The 25781-nt window shown below is 37.2% G+C and overlaps 1 protein-coding gene across 1 annotated transcript in view; it reads left to right on the top strand.

The window, feature by feature from the left end:
- Positions 1–6562: 6562 nt before the first annotated feature.
- Positions 6563–25781, top strand: part of LOC139474499 (aryl hydrocarbon receptor-like) — a 55947-nt gene continuing 36728 nt past the window's right edge. The window contains exon 1 of the mRNA XM_071257543.1: positions 6563–6907. Coding sequence (XP_071113644.1) covers positions 6843–6907 — 65 coding nt within the window. The 5' untranslated portion in view covers positions 6563–6842. The remainder of the gene's footprint in view (positions 6908–25781) is intronic.

The following is a 25781-nucleotide window of genomic DNA, read 5'->3' as shown; positions in this document are numbered from 1 at the left end:
TAAATGTTATATTCTTATGGTTCCACAGAATCAATATTGATGAAGTCTCAAACAGGGGTAGGGGTAGTTTCTGGGCCATAACTTGAAAACCTTTCAACATTTTTCAGCAAAACGTGGTATAGGCCTTGCTCATCAGCCTAGCTGTTGCCTTTTGCTATTTTAACTTTTTTCTAAATTTTATTTTGTTACATTACCCTGGAAACAATTTGGACTAAGTCTTAAATAACTGTAATCTTCGTTTCTGAGGCATGACTACTAAACTAAGGATTATTTTTAAATGAAACTTAACATGTGCAATGACCACTTGCTCAACTATGCCTTTTCATATTTTTTCCATTTTTTTATTTTTTTATTTTCTTATTTTTTTGTTTCCCTGAAACAACTTGGAAATTCTCTTTTAAGAATTTTTCTACTAATCATCAACCTGCTGATTGTACATTATGGGTACATCTACATGCACAATACAATCAACCATTCAAACTGCTGTTACAAGTTCAGTAGTATTATCTGTCATAAAGAGCTAATCTGTCATAAATAACTTTGATTGTTCTCATGCAACATTGCAATGATTCAGAAGAAAATAACTCAAACATCTTGTTGACAAGTGTGCTGGTGTTTACTTTACTTCAGGTGGAACCCAGTTTTGATTATATGTTTGAGAAATTAAAAACATTAACATTCTGTCCTTTCATATCAAGTACAGATGTTGGTACATCATATGTAGATGTTGGTGTGTCATATCTAGATGTTGGTGTGTCATGTCTAGATGTTGGTGTGTCATGTCTAGATGTTGGTGTGTCATATCTAGATGTTGGTGTGTCATATCTAGATGTTGGTGTGTCATATGTAGATGTTGGTGTGTCATATCTAGATGGTGTGTCATATGTAGATGTTGGTGTGTCATATCTAGATGCTGGTACATCATATGTAGATGTTGGTGTATCATATTTAGATGGTGTGTGATGTCTAGATGTTGGTGTGTCATATCTAGATGTTGGTGTATCATATCTAGATGTTGATGTATCATATGTAGATGTTGGTGTATCATGTCTAGATGTTGGTGTGTCATATCTAGATGTTGGTGTATCATATCTAGATGTTGGTGTGTCATATCTAGATGTTGGTGTATCATATCTAGATGTTGGTGTGTCATATCTAGATGTTGGTGTATCATGTCTAGATGTTGGTGTGTCATATCTAGATGTTGGTGTGTCATATGTAGATGTTGGTGTGTCATATCTAGATGTTGGTGTATCATATCTAGATGTTGGTGTATCATATCTAGATGTCAGTGTATGATATCTAGATGTTGGTGTGTCATATCTAGATGTTGGTGTATCATATCTAGATGTTGATGTATCATATCTAGATGTCAGTGTATCATATCTAGATGTTGATGTATCATATCTAGATGTTGGTGTAACATATCTAGATGTCAGTGTATCATATCTAGGTGTTGGTGTAACATCTCTTGATGTGTTGATGTAATATATTTCCTATTTTGATTGTTTACCCTGCAGAGTTTATGAAATTGTACCCAAGTCTGTTGTTAAACTCCATTCACACAGAATCAAACCATAATCCAGAGATTTAACCTTTTCCAAAAGGACACTGAAGCCATCCTGTAATTAAGTTATCCAGATCTGTGGATGACAGATTTTTCATGCCTGAATTATTTACCCTTGATGACTTCTCCTATTGTGAGTATCTAATCAATTACATTAATTCCAATTAAATGACAGGTAGGTAGGGGTTGCTATTGCTCGTCAATATCACAGTGGACATTGCACCTGCCTGCATGGCTGACAGTACCTGGAAATCTGATTACCTGTACTTGTAGATGACAGGGAATATATTGCGATCAGCAGTCTCAGTCTACTAGTCTCCTAAGCTCTTTACATGATGTCAATATAATGTCAAAGGATATTCACAATCCCATATATTGTTTTGTATCATGTGATACATACTGTGGAACACAGCAACTTCAGTGGTCGGTTTACTTAGCAAACCCTTCTTCCGCAATATATAGCCATTTCCACTTCCATCATGTCAGCTGTCAACATCACGTCATTATCATGTTGTACGTTGCTGACAATGGAATTTGCTGTTATGTTTTATATACTGTTTTCAGTCTGTCCATTGGAAATGTTATTTTTTATTTCAGTTCTTAGGTCAGCTGTTTTTGTGTTGTTTTATATATTTCCTACCAGTGGTATGTGAACCTGTTCAAATGTTTATTTACTTTATTAAGACAGTTCAGGTGGGGTTCAGGTAGGGTTAACTACACCATCAGTTTCAAATATGCAGATTACTATTATAAAACATACAACCTATGTGACAGTGCTTCCAGATATGGGATGATACATCCATCTTTGAATAACATGAACACCTCACAGGGTAGTTGGTTGACGTCCATGAAAAACAATATGTAGAATCTATCAAACTGTTAGGCAGCTGTATTTCAAAAGTTGGTGAGTATCAAGTAATATCAACAGAGGTAAATATTTACCATTGCGTATCCTTATAGTACCTACAGTTAGTACCCTTTCAGAAAGACTTTTGTATTCCTCACTGTACCATTGCGTATCCTTATAGTACCTACAGTTAGTAGCATTACAGAAAGACTTAGGTATTCCTCACTGTAAGATTGTGTCTCCTTATAGTACCTACAGTTAGTAGCCTTACAGAAAGACTTTGGTATTCCTCACTGTACCATTGTGTCTCCTTATAGTACCCACAGTTAGTAGCCTTACAGAAAGACTTTGGTATTCCTCACTGTACCATTGTGTCTCCTTATAGTACCTACAGTTAGTAGCCTTACAGAAAGACTTTGGTATTCCTCACTGTACCATTGCGTATCCTTATAGTACCTACAGTTAGTAGCCTTACAGAAAGACTTGGGTATTCCCAACTGTACCATTGTGTCGCCTTATAGTACCTACAGTTAGTAGCCTTACAGAAAGACTTTGGTATTCCTCACTGTACCATTGTGTCGCCTTATAGTACCTACAGTTAGTACCCTTTCAGAAAGACTTTTGTATTCCTCACTGTACCATTGCATATCCTTATAGTACCTACAGTTAGTAGCCTTACAGAAAGACTTTGGTATTCCCAACTGTACCATTGTGTTGCCTTATAGTACCTACAGTTAGTAGCCTTACAGAAAGACTTTGGTATTCCTCACTGTACCATTGTGTCGCCTTATAGTACCTACAGTTAGTAGCCTTACAGAAAGACTTTGGTATTCCTCACTGTAAGATTGTGTCTCCTTATAGTACCTACAGTTAGTAGCCTTACAGAAAGACTTTGGTATTCCTCACTGTACCATTGTGTCTCCTTATAGTACCTACAGTTAGTAGCCTTACAGAAAGACTTTGGTATTCCTCACTGTACCATTGTGTCTCCTTATAGTACCCACAGTTAGTAGCCTTACAGAAAGACTTTGGTATTCCCAACTGTACCATTGCGTATCCTGATAGTACCTACAGTTAGTAGCCTTACAGAAAGACTTGGGTATTCCCAACTGTACCATTGTGTCGCCTTATAGTACCTACAGTTAGTAGCCTTACAGAAAGACTTTGGTATTCCTCACTGTACCATTGTGTCGCCTTATAGTACCTACAGTTAGTAGCCTTACAGAAAGACTTTGGTATTACCACTGGTACTATTTTTTTAGCAAGTATTATAGACTGTATGGTGATGTCAAGTTTTGAAAGTACTTTATGAAACAGATAGAGATTGTATTACAGGTAGTGTTTCAGTTCTTCTCTTGAGATTGCAGTTTTCCAAATCAAAATGTTTGAAGCGTCCAGGAAATGATACAAAATGGTGAAGTTGACACCTTTTGGTCAGTAGAATAAACTCTTGTCCCTTTACTTTATATGGCTGTTGAAAGTAATCATGGTTTACAATTTGAAATTAGATGTTCGCTGAATACATGCACTGAAATGAAGGAAATATTAGTATTTTTCAATCTTAGATGAGTAAAATAAGATTCTGCATTAAATGTTTTGATTCTGTTATCATGACAGATCAAACCTGTTTTTGTTAAATGCCAACCCTGACCATTTTATTGACTTACTCAAAGTGAAGACAAACACTGAAAAATAATTTTCTTGAATGCCAACTGAATGTCCTTACTTTGAAAATCTGTGTATTTGAAACCATATCTGTATTTGTAAATCCTAAAGCCCCAACCAGTCCTGTAACTGTGTGAATTATATTTGGAAATTGACCATGCTTTTGCAACATGGGTGGATGTACATCTTACCAATGAATGAAAGCAGGCTGTCAGCCGAAAGAGACTATTTCAAGGTCATAATATACGGCCACAATAAATTTATTTTTCAATTTCATCCCTGTACCTCACATAATTTTAAAGTCTCCAAGTACGTACAGATGAAGACAATTTATATGTGTTCCCTTCTTACTGTACATGTGAAACTTGCAAACATTACTGCTTCATGCAATCCAACGTTTGATACTTACTGTACATGTGAAACTTGCAAACATTACTGCTTCATGCAATCCAACGTTTGATACTTACTGTACATGTGAAACTTGCAAACATTACTGCTTCATGCAATCCAACGTTTGATACTTACTGTACATGTGAAACTTGCAAACATTACTGCTTCATGCAATCCAACGTTGGATACTTACTGTACATGTGAAACTTGCAAACATTACTGCTTCATGCAATCCAACGTTGGATACTTACTGTACATGTGAAACTTGCAAACATTACTGCTTCATGCAATCCAACGTTTGATACTTACTGTACATGTGAAACTTGCAAACATTACTGCTTCATGCAATCCAACGTTGGATACTTACTGTACATGTGAAACTTGCAAACATTACTGCTTCATGCAATCCAACGTTGGATACTTACTGTACATGTGAAACTTGCAAAAATTACTGCTTCATGCAATCCAACGTTGGATACTTACTGTACATGTGAAACTTGCAAACATTACTGCTTCATGCAATCCAACGTTGGATACTTACTGTACATGTGAAACTTGCAAACATTACTGCTTCATGCTCAACGTTTGATACTTACTGTACACAGATGCCACCATCACATGGCAGGAGTACTGCTGTGTGGCGTACGTCACGGAACAAACAAACACTTACTTTTTTATGTAAATAGTGTGATGCTACCGGTAGGCCTCACAAGATATGTTAATTATTACGTTTTCTCTTATCATGAAAATCACACATATATTTATGATATTTCAACAGTGAAACTACCCATGACCTAAAATTGTTGAAGTAGGTTTTTACATCAACACTTTATCTGTACCTTCCATGTTTGTTGTGACTCAAAACTCACACAACATCCCCCTCTGCAAGGCTTAGTGTCACAGTTTTATGTAATTAAGATTCCCTGAACTTTGCATTTCAGTGTCTTTCCTCTTTTGTGTAAACTATTCACTTCTATGCATAAATTACCTTTACTTATATGCATTGATGCATCCACTGAGATAAGTGAAAATAAACTATGTTCTTCTGAAAACTTCTTTAACTATTTCGTGAAAAAAGGGGAAAAGTTTCATTTACCAAATCACAAATCATTCACATTTGTTCTACTGACCAGTTTTATTTTATTCCAAATTTATGGATGCCTTATAAAATTTACAAATTGATATTACAAAAAAATCATGTTCAGTTTGGTAAAGGTCTGAAAGAAAGGATTGTGTTTTATGAATGTATCAATATTTCATAACAACTAATTTTTATTTCTCCACGTAGAATTTATTCCAAGTATGTGGCCAATAAATATTCAAATGGCTGCGAAAGGTTGTAAAGTAAGAATATGTTTGACCCCAAAAAATTTGTCGATTTATCATTGATAGATCATCCACATTTCCACATTCAATGTCTGTGGTATTGTTGTGTATATATTGATATTGTTAAACTGAGTTTGATAGCGTGTGAAATGCATGAGCTCAGCAAGACACTTGTGTGTCATTGTGAAAGTGACGACCCCTTCACATGTTATGAATACCGTGACAAAAGACTGACGTCTTTATCAAGTGGAGTGCTTGTCCAACATACGATTTCCTTTATAATCCCCAATATTATAATACTGGCTCTTTCTGTAACGCGTCTCATCAGTAGTACTTGAGCGCGGATTACAAAACTGTCCCATTGCTTGTGGAAGGTAATGTCTTTATAATGAGGCACTTGCTAGAATCCACCCCTATGACAGACAGAAACATGGGAGGGCATGGTCCATTGCCTGCCTCTGCTCACCCATGCTTTTGTCAAGCCATCTTTATTGCCCGATTGCATTTCTCCCTTCTGCAAGGACTGTCACACGTAGACAAAAGGTGCAGTTGAGGTCCAATTTGTCGCTCTCGATACACACAGAGCGCAAGACACTCTGCCCTCGTTGCCTGATGCTAGTTTTTGTAGAGGAGTTGTTCAAAGAGAACTGACGAGGGTGATTGGCTGCCCCAGCAGGAGATTGGTCAGTCGTAGTGAGGTGGGCGGAGCCAGGCTTTTCAAGCCGCCTCTACTGATTAAAGTGACGGGTCGCGTGGCTGACGGTTCATGGGTGAAAGCATGGTGCTTCCAACACTATATGAATCATAACTATCTACTTGGCCATTTTTGGTTTCGGAAGCTAATTTATTGCTAGGTTGAGTGTGGCTATGCTTGGCATCTCCTGATTGTTGTTTGGGATCGGTGTCATGGACAGAGAAGCAGTGCTATACTGTTATGGGGGTTTTTCGGAAAAAATTGAGATGTGAATGTGGATATATTCAGTCAAGATTGGTGTGACTTGAGCAGCTGACAAGTAGAACATCTTGGAATAGTTCCTCCAACAATTAATGGTGGAAGACTGGGTCATCAAAACAATGTATGCAACTAAGCGCCGCAGGAGAACCGTCAAAAGGTAGGTACCAAAACATTAGGACAATCGACGCCATGTTTGGATACTTGTTCAGCATGCTGGAGGGTTGCATGACTGGATCAGTTATTAGTTATTATAGCATGTTTATCTATGTCTGCTTGCCCCGGCAGAATTAAAGGGTTCGTTAGGCTGTTGACAGAGTTCAATTCAGAGGATGTTTCATACAACTCATCAATTGTTTGCCATTTAACTTTGTTTCTTTTAATAATAATTATGAGTTTTACATGAGTGAGAGTTTGTATAAAAACTGCATGTATATTTTTGATGTAAAATCACACTGCTCAACTATGACATTTTTTGGAAATGGTTTGGGAGACAGTAGTTTGTAATATATCCAGGATGTTACTAAAATGAGACAGTTAATATCATCATAAATATATTTTATCAATCTTATATCCATTTGGTCATACCGATTTTTGTTATTACAGTTATTTAATTCACAGAAAATGGTATGAAAATATTTTTAGTAATTTTTAACTACATATATACATATAAATTGTATATAACAACTAGCGGTAATTCCTTCTTGTTTATAAGTTCATCACATGGATGTCAAATAAAACCAACTGTCTAACAGTATGTTTCATTTAGGTATTAGGTATACTCTAAACCATTGTAGGATTTTTTTTCAAACATTTTTATGTTTGCTATGTAGACTGTGTGATAAACTGAAATTCGTAGCTGCCCGTGGGACATACTCCCAGGTGGGGTATTGAGAGGCTCAAGAAGTAAACTGTTTTCTTCTTTGTGACTAGTTTCCTTCTCTACCACAAAGTACTGCTGTTATTATGTGTTACACTTTTAGAAAAAATGTGTCTGATTTTAAAAGAAATGGTCTTCTCTGTCATTACCAGAAACTAACAGTAAACAAACACATAATTTTCTTAGATTTACTCATTTTAATATTTTTTTAGTTTTCGAAAGACATTGTGTGTGGAATAATAAGTTTTGTAATTTTATTTTTAAAAATTCTTTACAGTACTTATTTTTACAATCAATGATAATTTATTTTGCAATAGTGTATGGAGATTTGTGGAGATATATATTAAAATAGTTTTACCCGTTATAATTTTTTAATGTCTCTTGTCTGAGAATATTGTAATTAATATTTTTAATAAATGTTTTTAGTGAAATAAAATTTATACAAAATGACTGAAAGATAAAATAATTTTCCATACATTTCCTTTATGTATATTTTGTTTTTTCACCCTTTTCCAATTCAACAAAACAATAAAGGCATGGTATATTAACTAAAGCAAATCTATGTTCACTCTGATCAATAAATGTCATCACAGAAATTAAAGGAACATTAAAGACACATTCTTTTAATTTCTGAATTGAATTTTTATTGTTGGATATTCTTCATTTGATTCCATTATGGATTCATTTAAGTTTGCCAAACTGTACAACAATGTAACATTGGGCTTACTGTCAATAAACATACACAATATTACACCATTAACATTAATTTGTTAATCATATTTTTCACCTACATTTTTTAACAAAGATACAAATGAAAAATTGACATAGAACGTGATGAATCTTAATTCCTGTTGATGTGAAATAGACAATACGGCATATGTGATAAAAGTACACCTTCCGTTGTTGATTTCACCTGCTTTTTTCCCTATGTCAGAGTGTGGGACATCATATAATTATCATCTTGACGTGTATAACGCTCAGATTGTTATCACTCACAAATGATTAGTTTGATTAATTTAATGACAACAGCCAAAGCGCAGCAATGGAGAAGGTAGCCCGAGGCCATACTTCAAAGATGTGGTGGTGATGCTTGATTGGCGGACCGCAGAGCTAGTGTCATTTCACATATCAAAAGGAAAATATTTATGAATTTAACAATTTTACCTTGCATATGTGAGCACTAAATAGTTTCTCTAATGATCAGAAGATATCAAGAGATTGATGTTCCAAAACAAAATTGTTAATCAATGTCTCCGTGTTCGTATATTGTCTGTTAATATTGTTTTCCATAAATTACTGCCGAGTTTTTTCACACATGAATAATTTACTCTGAGTTTGTTGATTGTTCCCTGTTAATACATTGCTGTGATTTAATTTCAGCTAATACTCTAATTTAATATATTCTTTTAATTTTAGTTAAAAGCTTTTGAAAACTTTATATTTAATGATGATTTGGGAAGTGAAAAGAAAAGTTGTTTCTTATTTCAAATAAAAGATAAAAAAATTAGCTGCAAAAAACAAAACATGAAATAATTGTTTTGTAAACTGTATCTCCAGCAAAACAGATTTCATTTCATTTCTAACATCTAATTAGATTCTTTGTTGTTACCACAATTGTTGTTTTCAATTTGTTAGAGTATCTAATTATATTTATCCTGTTTTGTTAAGGACAAATAATATTTATATTCATGTATGTATTTTATATGTTTCATACCTGTTTTAGTTTTCCATGTGATTTGTGTACAGATATGATTTAAGTAGTTGCAATTCGCCCTGTTAGAAAATTGACAAATAGTCTATGCACCTGTTTCATGCGAAATTCATGTGCATTTCTACATTAGAGCATCTATTTAACATACAGATCTTTCTAAATGGATGATATGGTCCAAATGTGCATTTCTATTAGGCAGGAGTAACTTCATATTTGATATCAATACAAATGCAAATTGAAAATTACCCATTTAAGAGAATAATTTTCTTAATCTTTAAAACATACTTCATTACTCGTCTCCAACTCGTTGTCTACAACTGAGTGGCGTTTATTTGTTGCCCATAATCCTATACACAAAGAATTGTTAGGTTTGTAACCTTACATTTCCAATGATTTATAAACGTATCCTTGAAAATACTGTCTATATAAGGTGGTTATTGACAAGGATTATGATATCACTAATGCATTTGAAATAAATGGCTTCTTCTCAACATAATTTGACGTGTTTGATAGAAATTATACCAAATGTTGACATCAGCTGTATTACCAGCATCAGGACGTATTAGCACTAGATCGGCTAAAAATGTGTTTTGTATGAAATTATTTATCAGAAATGGATATATAACCAACAATTAGTGCCATAACGGGCTTGATTAAGATGAAAGAATCATTTGATAACAAAGTGCATATAGCAAGGCTAGATTGCCATTTTTTGTGTGTATTTATCTACATCTCATAACTGCTTTACCAAAACGTTAATTGAAGGCTTTGATTAAACTATATATATATATGATTTGAGTGTATGCTCAATCTGTTTTTTACAATCTTTTTTTTTATGCTGAACATGTTTATTCCGAGGAAATGAGATGTATCTTTTTCTACCACTGAGTGCACCTGCAATGACCATTGTCTTTTCATATTTGTTGTAATAAATAATGTTTTCAGTATATTTTTAACACATCATCATATCAAGTAAAATGACAGTAAACAATATATCAGTAAAACACATTTAGGCAATTTTAAATACATAAACAAATATCTGTGACTGTATTTATTCTGTAAACTTATTTTCTATATGTAGCATTTTTTATATCAATATGTAGAATTCCTTAAAGAACCTATGTAACATTTCTATTCCTCTTTATATCCATAATAAATTCTAAAATACATACATGTTTGAATGTGTATTTTAAAAAATCCTCAATTGAGTTTTAAAATAATTTTTAAATATATGAACCATAGTTGCTAAACCGTTTCGAAACTAATTCCATTTTTTGTATAAAAGCCATATATCATACCAACTGTTGACTAACTGCCATCCACACACCATTTGATACCTTACTGAAAAAAGATCAGTGATGAATTTAGTGATACTGAAGATTAATTTTATAGCTCAACTTAAAGAATAGTTTATCAGAATTAGTCCCAGATTTCCATCATTTTGAGACATTTATCCTCAGAATGATTAGAAAGTATAAAATTAACTGATGTACGAATGGATCATTGAAAGTGATATGGCTTATTCAGTTTCCACATGGTTTACAGCTCATGGATGTGATTTATGCAAATGACAATGGGTATCAATGCTTGTCTGTGTCACTCAATCAAGTAAGACGCTTAGACCATTGTGGGTTTGGGGACAAGTCCGGGCTTTGTCTCTCCAGGAACAAAGGTTGATTTTGCTGTTGATTTGTGGTTCGTTCAGTTCTCTCTCTTACATGTTGTAATTGCTGGGATAAAGTAATCATCTTATTCAGGTAATCGTTACTCTGCAGTGAAACTGGCTGCTGCAGTGTGTCGTCAATAGCAAATGTCAATCTTGGAATCAGGCTGTCGTCAATTGCACCTACCTGCTGAGGTCACACTTTGTTGACATAACATTCCATCCATGTGCATTTCATGGCATGCTGGCAAATGATGGAGGGATTGTAACATATGTGCTCTTTCAACACATCTGTTTTGTGATCTTTGCTACTTTTCTGTTGAAAAACCAGCTCAGGCTATAATTACAGATCCATACCTTTTCAAAATTTTGTTTGCATTTTGCCGAGACTATGATGCAATGATGATGATGATGATGATGATGATCTAACAACCTTATGAGGTTAAGATATTAAACCAGTCCATTGGTTGTCAGTTCACTGCCAACGAAAATGTTAGCATCATTAGTGGTGGATAGTAGATATTTACTGTCCTGAGTAAGATTATTTCCGCTGCTGACGCTTGTCAGTTTCTGTAGTGCAGATAGATACGGGATAAAACAGGTGCTGATCTCATAATCCTTGCCCCAGGCTTGGGCAGAGGAAAGAAACACTCATCTCCCATAGCAGGATCAAACCGCGCTGACACCTGCTGACACCTGTGACACCTGCTGACATTGTGCTGATATCTTGATGTGTTCATCATGGTGCAACCGTGAAGATCCGGGTTAGAAATGGTCTTCAGCAACCCATACTTGCTGTACAAGGTGACTGTGCTTGTCGTAAGAGGCAACTAACGGGATCTGGTGGTCAGGCTCGCTGACTTGGTTGATGCATGTCATTGTATCCCAATTGCATAGATGAATGCTCATGATGCGACTCGATTATTTACAGACAGCCATCTATTAGCTGGAATATTTCTGAGTGCGGCATTAAACAACAAACAACAAATCATGATGGTGTTGTTATCATTATGTATGTTTGCGATGACACAGCTATAACGATGTGTGCCTAATGGCGATGGGGTAGCCTAGTGGTTAAAGCGTTCGCTCATCACGCTGAAGACCTGGGTTGGATTCCCCTCATAGGTACATATGTGAAGCCCATTTCTGGTGTCCCCCGCCGTGATATTGCTGGAATATTGCTAAACGTGGCGTAAAATCATACTCACTTACTCTCAAGGGCATTACTTTTCTATCATGCTGGGTGGTCATGATGGTGTTGATAGCATGCTTGTTGTTCACGTGGTCAGATGACAGTTTCATGACACCAACTCGCACATGAAGAGAGCAGTTCTGCCTGCTACTGTACCATTATCACCACGGACCAACCGGATGGACAGTCTGTGTGTTGTTGGTTGAACACATAGCATTACCCCACACTCAAGGATGGAGGGGTTATTTGTGGGTGCAGGCTATGGTTGACAAAGACTGACATGTCCCTGCTTCTGGAGCTGGCCACTGGTTCCTGCTGCACACACTAATACCACCCCATATGCCACCGGCAACCAACACTTTTCTCACTTTCCAGAGAGTATTATATTTCATAACAAAAGGATCAACTTGACCCAGAATGTTCTTGATTAGATTGTTGCCATAGATTCTCATTCTGAATGTCTTGGAAAGTTCATTAATGTGATTGGTCTGTCTGTACTAGCAATGCCTGACTGTGTGCAGGTGAAACATGTTGATTATCAGCCAAGCTTGACTTTCTCACTATATATGATGGCACACCAGTAGGCTGCCAGTTTCATATCAGTAGCCTACCAGTGTCATGTCAGTAGGCTGCTAGTGTCATATCAGTAGGCTGCCAGTGTCATGTCAGTAGGCAGTTAGTTTCATGTCAGTAGGCAGCAGTGTCATGTCAGTAGGCAGTTAGTGTCATGTCAGTAGGCAGCAGTGTCATGTCAGTAGGCCGCCAGTGTCATGTCAGTAGGCTGCTAATGTCACACCAGTAGGCTGCCAGTGTCATATCAGTAGGCAGGTAGTGTCATATCAGTAGGCTGCTAATGTCATATCAGTAGGCTGCCAATGTCATATCAGTAGGCAGGTAGTGTCATGTCTGTAGGCTGCAGTGTCATGTCAGTAGGCAGGTAGTGTCATGTCAGTAGGCAGCAGTGTCATGTCAGTAGGCAGGTAGTGTCATGTCTGTAGGCTGCAGTGTCATGTCAGTAGGCAGGTAGTGTCATGTCAGTAGGCAGCAGTGCCATGTCAGTAGGCAGCAGTGTCATGTCACTAGGCTGTCAGTAGGCAGTTAGTGTCATGTCAGCACAAAATTGGTGTTAATCATCAGGTCATGTCTGTTTCATGTCAGTATGTAGTGTAGCATGACCATCCTAAGGACTATGTAGTGTTCATGTCAGTGTTAGTTGTGATAGTAAGCGTCATGTTGATATCCCATGAGGATCATGTCACTGTTCCACCCTCTTCCTCTACATTCACCACAGCCCCACTCAATCCCACCTAGCTCCACCTAGCCCCACCACAGCCCCACTCAATCCCACCTAGCCCCACTCAATCCCACCTAGCCCCACCACAGCCCCATTCAATCCCACCTAGCCCCACCAAGGCCCACTACAGCCCCACTCAATCCCACCTAGCCCCACCTAGCCCCACTCAATCCCACCTAGCCCCACCTAGCCCCACTCAATCCCACCTAGCCCCACCACAGCCCCACTCAATCCCACCTAGCCCCACCTAGCCCCACTACAGTCCCACTCAATCCCACCTAGCCCCACCTAGCCCCACTACAGCCCCACTCAATCCCACCCCAGCCCCACTCAATCCCACCTAGCCCCACTACAGCCCCTTTCAATCCCACCTGGCCCCACTCAATCCCACCTAGCCCCACTCAATCCCACAACAGCCCCACTCAATCCCACCTAGCCCCACCTAGCCCCACCACAGCCCCATTCAATCCCACCTAGCCCCACTCCATCCCACCACAGTCCCATGCAATCCCACCTAGCCCCACTTAGCCCCACCACAGCCCCACTCAATCCCACCTAGCCCCACCACAGCCCCACTCAATCCAACCTAGCCCCACCACAGCCCCACTCAATCCCACTCATCATCAAATGAGCGCTTCCAAAGTTCTGCAAAAGGCCATATTTCATTAATATGATTGGCACATATCCTAAGAGGCTGTCATGTGAATGTGTGTCGGATGTAATGGACAATTGTCAATTTCAGTTGGCTTTGTAAAACTGCTGGTCTGTTGGTCTAATAGAAAGGAGTTTACCATGCCTGGACAGACCACAATGAGCTTACCTAGGTTCATGGATCGGCAGCACAAGGTCACAACAAATACGTCCTCGAGACGTCATTAGCATTGTGACCACTCGACTGTGGTATTGCTATGTAGACCATGAAATCAATTCTTTTCGCAATATTACAGACGTTCAGTGACTTTTCAGATCACTTTGTTAAGTGCATGTAAGGCAAAAGAATTGTTCGGAAATCAAGCAATAAAAGAGGCCTTGCTCAGTTGGCTGCATTCATCCAGCCGGTAGCTTCAGGTGTAAACACACCCCTCCCACCACTGCCTGCATCCCCACCCCCTACCACTCAGTATGTCACTGACACATATTTAAACAAGGAAAGAGTGTTTACTTTTAGACCTGACCAATTTTCATTCTTGATTTGCCATAATATCTGCAACAAAGAAAATTTGGGAAAAATTCACTTGGGAGAAATGTTTACTTCAAACCTCTGCTTGTTGATATTGTTGCTTTAATTCTTATGGTAATTTTTTAAAGAAAAAAAGCAATTAGCCTTAAAAACAAATGCATGATAAACATCCTATATTTGTATATTATTAACTGTTCATTTCTAATTTTCTGTGAAATTAACCATTTTTTTTAGGATAGAAATATACATAAGGTGTAATACTATTCATAATTAATGTACATCTACCCTGCTTTAGTAGGAATTGTTGAAAGAAATGAATTTTGTCATGAAAATCCCCACAGTTGTGAGACTTGAATTGTTAGCTCACCTGAATGGAAGGTATCTGTAGGCCTCGCTCCTGCTGCATCGTCCAGTCAGCATCTGTTGACCGCTGGAAACATTGTCATTGTCTCATCGGCTTCAGATCCCCATGCACAACTCCAATGGTAGGCTTTATTAGGAACTGTTATCCCTAACTGTTGTGGTCAGCACTTACAGGGCCCTATTCTGACCTGTAAGCCCCACGGGCTCACACATATTTGTCTCTCAGGTCCTCTATTATAGACATGTTTACATATGTTGTGCTAGAACACAAATTGTAATACAGCTTTGTAGATGAATATTTATTTTACACAAGCTCCTCAATTCTCCACTTGAGAAAAAAATATTTTCCATCACAATATACATTATAATGGTAAATACTGCCTGAAACAATATGACATATCGGACAAATTTCTGTTCCTCTCTGTTACTATAGAACCACTCAAATGAATTGCTCTAAATAACCCTCCCTGCGATCAACAACAGGCGTGCAATCAATCATGGCTTAACCAACGTCTATTTCCATAGATTTCAGTTGATAGGGCATCTCTGTACACCAACCATGACAATATTATCATGTCAATTTCAACATGCAGCTACTGAAATCTACGAGCTTCACAAGGGGAAATCAATACAAGCAAATCACCTGAAATGTTTATTTCATTCAAATCTAAAAGTGACCTTTGATGACCCCTGATTTTACAGTGTAGTGGACATGGGTTCATCAATTGTTTTGGATGAAAAAATGATATGATAGGAGATAGACTTGGCTTAATCACAATATGAGATTAATTTACAGACCCAAGGCTATAGGTGCAGCTTTGAGGCCAGGTGGAGTTTAACTGGGACACAAGTACATTGTATGGCAACCATTTTATTCTTGTTTTTGCTTCTAGCTGAGATCTGATTTCTATGAGACATGGCAGTCCAGGTTGGGTGTAGATGTCGTGTACTGTCTACACAGAACCTTAACTAAATAGATTTCATTTTGTCAGTTAACACCGGTGGGCATTTAGGTAGCACTGGTGTTTATTGTGCCTCTCTTGATTCTCACAGATTTTGAGGTCATGTGACAATATATACTTGAATATTTTCAAATTTGAAAATAATATACAATTATCAAATCAAATTTGAGTCTTGTACTTTAAACATATCCAGTATATATATATATATATATATATCTATGTATGTATGTATGTATGTATGTATGTATGTATGTATGTATGTATGTATGTATGTATGTATGTATGTATGTATGTATGTATGTATGTATTATGAATTAAAACAATATGCTGTAAATATCTTGTATATCTTTATTATGCATGTATACTATACATGTGTTGTACATACAACATGCATATCTGTGCATGCAGTCCTGTAGACATGAGTTGACCGAGTGTTCATCACGTCTCTACATAGGTATATCATATACTCCACATTTCTCCAAGTGGTGTTGACATCTATATCCAGTGTACAAGAGTATTCAATAAGTTTTGGGGCCTAACACTCATTCACAGATTATATGTCAAACACTCAACTGATAGACCACAGTTACACGGCCATTCCAAATTCTAAAATTCAAGGTCAAACTGTATTCAGTAATATAATACATATTTAAGAGAAAGTATAAATTCATACTAGTAATATATGAATATTGATATTGACTAATGGCTTGTATGATCTCCTATTTCACTGTGCACATTGATAGTTGTTTTCTTTTGAATTTGTAAAAAACGCTTTGTTTAATGATGGTCTTTTCCTGTGGCCTTTACAGGACAGTCGATGGTAGAAAACACTAATAAACTTACCAGTTCTAATACATCATATTTTCATGATATAAGAACTGATTTTAGAACTGATATTTGTATAACTCAATTTTAGCACTCCCAGTAATGACTGAATCAAACAACCTCCAGGCTAAATTTGAGCAATTTTCCAGCTTTTTCTTTTAAAAATATGATAATTAAATTGATGATGAAGACAAGATTGTTTACACTGAGGCGGAAGTCATCCTCAATGGCAGTTTTTGAGGGAGCCGACCAACCTGTGCGCTAGCCATTGTCGGGGCGTACAGGCTTTTTTCACGCCCAGGGCCATCAATACAAGCAGTTCATGTGGAAATTATATGGGGTCGGGGTCTCCCGCCCCCTGCCCGTACGGCTTACAACCAGGGAAAATTGTAGGATGGTGGACCATCACCTGTCTCTAGAGACTCAGACTTTAAATGGCAGATTGGGATATTTTATAATGGAATAATGGGAAGATTTGAGTAAAATATCATTGGAAATGTTTGAGCCTCATTTTTCAGATGCCATAAGGTCTGTGTCAGCAGAGCTTTTGTGTTGTTGGAATAGGCTGAGGGGAATATATCTTTTATTGTCCAAGGGTGTATTATGTTTTCATTTTATTGTCATCATAAGTCATTTATCAAATAGAGGAAATGGGAAATAAACTGTATGCAGTATAAAAATGGTATAAGTGAGTTTTATTGTAAAAACTCATACATGAACAAAGAAATGGTTTCAAGAAAAATATTATTGCTGATGAGATGGTTATTTTTTAAATCATTTACCTATTCAGTATATGTATAACAAGTGACCTTCTACTTTGCCATTTTAAGACTACTGTTGAAAAACCTATAATTCAGCCATGTTTCATAATACAGAACTTGACATTTATCGAAATAATCAAAAGTAATAGGATATACTGGTAGTGAGATTTTCCAAATTTTGAGTTTCCCACTAAACATGTCTCAATTTTCTTTATTAAGTTTGTCATTTAAAATTATGCACAAACTTGTTAAAACAAACTGCTGTAGTAAAATTTCATTTTCTGTTTTTGTCTAAATTTCTATTTACAAAGAAAATATAAATTAACATTGACATAAATCTGCCATTTGAACATGAACTACCTGACTTGTCTTTTAGCACTAAGGAGATCTTTATACTTACACAGGAAGCCATCTACCTCATCCTCTAAATCCCCTTGACACATATCCCCCAAAATCATCCCCCAAATTCCCCTCAATCTAGTTGCAGGGTGTGTTTGTGGTGAGCCTCACCTGTGCTGTACCGGGCAGACGTATCCTGTCCACATTTCACTGCTAACAAATCCCTGGACCTCATTTTGGTCTTTGCCTTTGACACTTGTCCCCTGACTTGAGTGTGGAGCCCTATATTACTGTCTTATCTGTTGTGAAGGTCATATTAACTAGCTTATACTTATGTTGTATTTTTGGTTTACTGGAATGTCAACTGGAGCGCTTGGGTAGAGGGGTTTTGGTAATGTGGTTTGATGTGGAGTAGTGTATCTCATCTTCCCGAGGTAAGGGAGTTAACTGACTTTCATGGTCCACTTTCCTCACTTGCTGAACTAGGCTGGAATTTGGCTCCTTGATCATAGCGCCACAAGTGGCTATTACAAGTTATGTCCCTTCTATGTCCCTCCCACTGACCAATCAGATTCCACATCACTTACATTTGCTTCAAACAAAATGGCAGCTCCCTGTCAAGACGATCTGATAGATAATCAAGATCTATTTTGTCATAAAACATGTTTTTCCTTGCAAAGTTTATCAAATTACTTGATGTTTTTAACATGAATAGAATTGGAAAATATCTGTCAACACCAAGTTGCTATCAACAGAAATCTGCATGGCACTTACGAACCAGATGTTGATTTGACTATGCATCAACTCGTTAGTCCAGCCAATATGGAACTCAGGAATTTCAGCCAATTTCGGCAAGGGTGGAAACTGGACTGTAAGAGTCAGTTATTTCCCTTCCCAGGGGAAGATAGTAGTTTACTTGAGTTTGAGGTTATGTCAACATAATTTTCACACTTATTTAGCTATTTTGTCACAGTATTCAACACACAAGTGAGTAACAAGACCACCTACTTGAAGAACCCCTTTGATTCATGTGTACCTTCTTACCCTCCAAGTCAACCTTTACCTCAAATGACACCTTATTCTTATCAGCAGCAGCCCTTATCAGCAGCAGCATCATCATCAGTGCATTCATATATGGCTGGGGAAGCCCTGCACAACTGTCATGAAAATTGACAGACTTTCTACATGTTCATTTCATTGACACACATCACAGATGTGACATAACATAAATATAATTGATTTACGATTGAATTTGATGTTCTCCTTAATTACCAGCTGATTAAATATTCATAATTTGATTGTCTCTACATGTGTCCTCTCTGTGTTAGTTTCAGAGATTACACTTGCACATCAGCAGTGAATGACAGGTTTTTTCTATAGTTAATAATTCATTTACTAATGATAGCCAGCCCTTTATCAATCACCTGTGGAGGAGTCACCCTGGTTTGTGTAAATATTACCCAATAAACATGCTTTAAGGCTAATGAATTAGCATTTTGCATCGGAATATCATTTCTGCTTTTAAATATTTATTTTAATTAAAGTTTCAAGTTTTATGAAACAAATGGAATTTCACTCTATGTTGTGGTAGTTCAATATAATTGTTTCGATGAGCATAACAAGAACAAGGAAATATCTTCCACAGAATGCTCTGTTAAGTAGCATGCATTCAGCATCACTCAAGCTTAAACTGTTATTGATGTTTTTTGTGAACAGGAACAGAAAGTGATTTTTAGGGCATTCATGCATGAAAATTAAATTATACCAAACTGCTGACAAACTAAACAGACATAAAGAGTAATAGAGCTTCAGAACTGTGAAGACATGTTTACAAGGTGCAGCTGCTCTGTATCGGGCTGAGTATGTGTTCATGTTAAAGAAAGTTTACGTTTTACCTTCAAGGATTGAGTAGATGGTAAATTCCATTAAGGTTTGAGTCAGTTTACTTAAAAAACAGAAGGTATGATTACTCTCTGGTGATATGGACATTAGAATAGGGAAGACACTTATGGAAGAACAGTGTTATTCGAAAGTCAATGACGACATCACACACGAAATTGACATGTTTTGTATCTCTAGGGATTCTGATACCTGGATGATATTTTAGTTGTATCTCTACTATAACTTGATGTTAATCTGAAACTCATTTTGTGTTTTATCCCTAAGATAGTGTCATAATGATTGCAGAAAAAGTAAATATAAGATCTCATCTTTGGTTTGTCAGAAATCGCTTCGCTGCTTCAATGATGCTTTCAGTCGTCAGTTTCATCTCAGGAAATACAATCACAGGTTGTTGACGAACTGATTCTTGCTCGTCGTTTGTCTAATTATCAAAGTGGTCTCATTCTATTAATTTTTGTTTGCTGATGGTATCTTGATGATTTTTTTATAAGTTGTCTCGATGAATGTTTAATATTTGGTCATGTTGGCAGTGGAAATGTGTCGTCTCTTCATGTCAATAGACTCACTGAGCCAGGGCTTATATCAGCAATGCTGGTTTTGCACTTAAATCGAGTTGTCAATTGCACTTTGGTTTGTGTACATTGATCATGGCCTGTTATTTAACCGTTTGATTGCATTGATCAGTTGGGATGTCTGTTTCACTCACAATCAAAGTCAGGCTGATTCATGAAATATACAGTGATCTGTCGCTGGTTTCATGATTTTGACAATTTGACAGCTGATATTGACATTGCTGTTATTTTACACTTTGTGTATTTATATACAGCCTTTCTTCTATAAAACAGAATCAAGTATGCAAAAATTGTTTATTTATATACATTCTTATAAACTGTATTTAGAATGCCTTATCAAGCAAAAATATACTTTAGTTCTATTTTTGACTGATATTTCATCTGTGATGTTTGTACAGAGATTGATTGTTGACATATATATAATAGACAATTCAACCATACCTACCTGGTACACAATGGGCATGTATCTTCAGTAATTGTATCAAGTTTTCTGCTCATGTTTGTGATTAATTGTTCATAGGTCAATGGAGATTTTAGCCAAGCAACACGTGAAAAATTGTAATTGTTTGTGCCCAAATAGCTCATGATTGTTAGAAGTGGCGTGTACCTAGAGAATTGTGTCTAAAGAATCAAGAGACGTCCCATGTGACAGCTAGAAATTGGATAAACAACATTCCATTATTTGTATATGTTAAAGTCACATTCCCACCATTCCATCCAAATCTGATATGAATACTTTGTATTTTATATAATTATACAGTAATCCCCCCAAATTATTTTTGTTAATAACTATTTGCCCGTGTCTCCCAGCATGCCCCACACAGGAAATGATGGCAGGCTAGCCTGCTGATGGGTTTCTATGGCCCACTCTTCTCATGCTGCTGCCATTAACGGCCCGTGTCATAAAAGAACTAATAATAGTTAACCTACAAGTTTGCCTTTTGGTGCTGAAGTCTTGGTGACCATTATAGCCCCTGCCGACTGGTGCCGGAAGTTGTTAGAGAGATGCGATGGTTAGGAGATGCAGTTAAATGATGTCTCGTACACGATCCCAGCATACTGGATTTCAAACCTCAGGATGGACAGAACCTAACTGTGTTTAGAATTTAATCTGAACTATGTTTTTACTTAAAAATCATAGCTTACAGCTTTATTGTCCTGTATTTCAACACTGAAACAAGGAAATCTTACATTTGAATACCTTTAATATAACAGATTTGATATATGTCCAACTTTTATATGTCATGGTTATCCTTGTAACTTGCATGATTGCAGGCCAGGCTGTCAAAACAGTTTTGACTCCATCATCTAAGAACATAACACAATCTGCATTTCCTGTAGTAGAACCACGAGACATGCCACAATCTGCATTTCCTGCAGTAGAACTATGAGACATGACACAATCTGTATTTCCTGCAGTAGAACTATGAGACATGCCACAATCTGCATTTCCTGCAGTAGGACTATGAGACATGGCACAATCTGTATTTCCTGCAGTAGAACCAAGAGACATGACACAATCGGCATTTCCTGTAGTAGAACCAAGAGACATGACACAATCGGCATTTCCTTCCTTAGAACCATGAGACATGACACAATCTGTATTTCCTGCAGTAGGACCAAGAGACATGGCACAATCTGCATTTCCTGCAGTAGAACCAAGAGACATGACACAATCGGCATTTCCTGCAGTAGGACCACGAGACATGACACAATCTGCATTTCCTGCAGTAGGACCAAGAGACATGACACAATCGGCATTTCCTGCAGTAGAACCAAGAGACATGACACAATCTGCATTTCCTGCAGTAGGACCACGAGACATGACACAATCTGCATTTCCTGCAGTAGAACTATGAGACATGACACAATCGGCATTTCCTGCAGTAGGACCAAGAGACATGACACAATCTGCATTTCCTGCAGTAGGACCACGAGACATGGCACAATCTGTATTTCCTGCAGTAGAACCAAGAGACATGACACAATCAGCATTTCCTGCAGTAGAACTATGAGACATGACACAATCTGTATTTCCTGCAGTAGAACTATGAGACATGGCACAATCTGTATTTCCTGCAGTAGAACTATGAGACATGGCACAATCTGTATTTCCTGCAGTAGAACTATACAATCGGCATTTCCTGCAGTAGGACCACGAGACATGACACAATCTGCATTTCCTGCAGTAGAACCAAGAGACATGGCACAATCTGTATTTCCTGCAGTAGAACCAAGAGACATGACACAATCTGTATTTCCTGCAGTAGGACCAGGAGACATGACACAATCTGTATTTCCTGCAGTAGAACCAGGAGACATGACACAATCTGTATTTCCTGCAGTAGAACTATACAATCGGCATTTCCTGCAGTAGGACCACGAGACATGACACAATCTGCATTTCCTGCAGTAGAACCAAGAGACATGGCACAATCTGTATTTCCTGCAGTAGAACCAAGAGACATGACACAATCTGTATTTCCTGCAGTAGGACCAGGAGACATGACACAATCTGTATTTCCTGCAGTAGAACTATGAGACATGACACAATCTGCATTTCCTGCAGTAGGACCAAGAGACATGACACAATCGGCATTTCCTGCAGTAGGACCACGAGACATGACTGCATAGTGTCACAATCTGATGTCTGTGTTACCCACAGTTCAAAGCCACTTATGAAATCCTAGAAAGGAAAGGAATCAATTGTCCAGTTTGATGTTTTGAAATGAAATGCCTCATTAGATTCTCTATTACTTTATTTTAAATCCAGCACTCTCTTTTTACAAGAAGTGATTTAAAAAAAGTACAAATTCTAAAATCCTTAATTTATAGAAATTATGACAGTAGCCACTTATTGACAGAAATACATGATATGATTGTTTTAATATCTTGAATTCTACATTCATATTTTACAAAAAATGATGCTGTTTCTTTGAAGCTAGAGTTGTCTGCTCTATACACTTAAGTGAGATTGACGTTAAGCCCACTTGAGCGCCATCTAGTGTTAGCGCAGCCAGGTTAAATCTCTTGTCTTCTCCAACAACACTTAGCATTGTTGTTTGCCTTCTCTCAGGGTGTTGTGTGTTTAGAGGAGACGTTGTTAGCAGTACTGAAGGAGGCCACTTGAAACAATCTCCAGCCGTTCAATCTGTGCTTGTATGGTGTTGTATCATGTGACAATATTATATTTCATACAAATATAATTATATCTGTACAAAGATGCTATTTGAATGTTTTGAAGGTGCTATTTGTACTGAAAGGATGCCATCTGTGTTAGGCATTGTTGTATGATTTGTAGTGATATCACTATATGTCCTTTATACAGTATTATCATTGTAGGACCAAGTGTGTCTGTGATCACCATGTTCCATAATACTATCAGTAATATTAGTTAAAAAGTATGAACATGTTATTAAAACAAAAAAGAAAAAGACCCTAGGACAGGTTGACAGATACAAAATAATACTATTTAAGAAACTTCTTTCATATGATCAAGTGCCAGAGAGTGCACTGACAAATCCAAGTTCACATCCTATGAAAATCCCCCTTTTTTTTAAAATGAGTAAATCACAGTTTTCTCAATCGTAAACCCATAAGATTTCCATCTGAGGAAGCCTAATTTATAGGTAGAAGTTTTTGATGTATAAAAATGATACCACAAAGAGTTACTCAACGACAACTGTCCCTTTGTCCAGAGTTCAAATCATTTAATTCCAGTTTTGTAGTCACATATTGTACTGTGAGCCCTGGCTTGTGTGCAGTAATTGTAAAGAGATAAACCTAACCAGCGTATAATCAAGCACTGTCAGCTAACCAGTAGTTTGTTAACTCCGTATCTTGAGTAAATGATGCGTTACATCATGGCCACAGAGTCTCTGCCCCAGACACTGGGAGCTCCTCTGGCTTAATTGCCGTAAAAGTCACATGCTGGGAGTTTATCAAAATGTTGATGGATGACGCGATGGGCACTCGAAGTTACGGAACTCCCAGAATGCTCTGTTGGGTCCCATCTGTCCACGATTGTTGCGCCCTTAAATAAAGAAACCCTCCAAAGCTTAGCGACAGATGCATTATGCAAAATGACAATGCTCGGACGTTCATAATGAGATCCTAATCGTACCATCTCCCGGTGGAGTGAGTAGTGGTTGGGGATACAATACACGAATCTCTTACAAATTAAGCCATTCACAATCTAATTCCCAATTAAAAAGGTCTGTGTTGAATATAGTTACAGAACTATGACAGCTGCCCTTGCAACCTGACTATTGGGACTGTTGTAGCAATGAGCGATGTTCGGAGGCAAATGTTTCTGTGTATGTTCTGAGTTCGTGATTTCTCTACGTGCTAATGAAACATTAAACCATGTTAGCTGCTTGAGGCAACGTCATTGAAACAATGCCACGTCAATAGTGGCGGCAAATGCCAAAGACATAAACGCTGTACACTGTTACGTTATCCCCAATGGCGTATGCTCTCAGTGACCGGGGCACTTTTAACATGCATCGCGGGATTGAGACAAACAAATGATCAAAATCGCGATTCCATTAAAGCCCACAGACTTTGATCTCTCTAATGACTCTGCCCTGGACATGATTTTAACGGGGTCCGTGTGACACCTATATTGTTCCTGTTGTATGCCACACTCAGTGGGAGCCTCACTTTGGATTGACCGAATCAAAGGAGAACATTAAACCCACTCATAAACTTTTCATAGAACAATCTCATTGATTTTGACATCACAGACAAATTTTATCTTTGAAATATACCTTTAAGATGGTTTTCTCTTGAATCTGTTGTGCTACAAGTCTGTATGCAAGTGTTTCACTGTGTAATTTCAAGATGGTGGTGTCATTTGTAACTGGAGTCTTGCATGGGAGGATTCAATTGAAACAAGATTTTTATGTCTTATGAATGTTGTTCATAGATATTGGAATGGAAATATTTTGTACGTTGGCAAATTATGACATGATTACATGCAATTGACTGTTAGTAGCATCAGCCAGTAGTCAACATCTAGTTTGAAGACATATGAAGCATATTGCAGTTAACGTTTAATGATAGAAATTGCATCTACTCATAAATTTTGGAAAGTAGTTTCACTATTTTGATAAATAAATGTCAACTACAAAAATATCAGAATCCATTTTTCTACATTTACAATCCAGGAACTAGGTCTAAAAAATGATCTCTACACTTTAGAAATCAAGCCTGTGAATATAGTTCTGAAGATGCTTTAGACCACACTTTTTTAATTTTTATGTTTCACAGTTATTCCAGCTTTTATAAACAATGTCAGATGATGTAAAAATAAAAATAAATACCTATGCTAGTCGGAGACATAATAATAATAAATATTTTATATTTATTTCGTAGACCGGCTGCTTATC

The sequence above is a fragment of the Haliotis cracherodii genome, unplaced genomic scaffold, assembly GCF_022045235.1.
Source record: "Haliotis cracherodii isolate W230 unplaced genomic scaffold, xgHalCrac1.p SCAF_3, whole genome shotgun sequence".
Classification (NCBI taxonomy): domain Eukaryota; kingdom Metazoa; phylum Mollusca; class Gastropoda; order Lepetellida; family Haliotidae; genus Haliotis; species Haliotis cracherodii.
The sequence above is the reverse complement of the archived record's forward strand: the minus strand, read 5'-3'. Positions and strand labels throughout refer to the sequence as shown.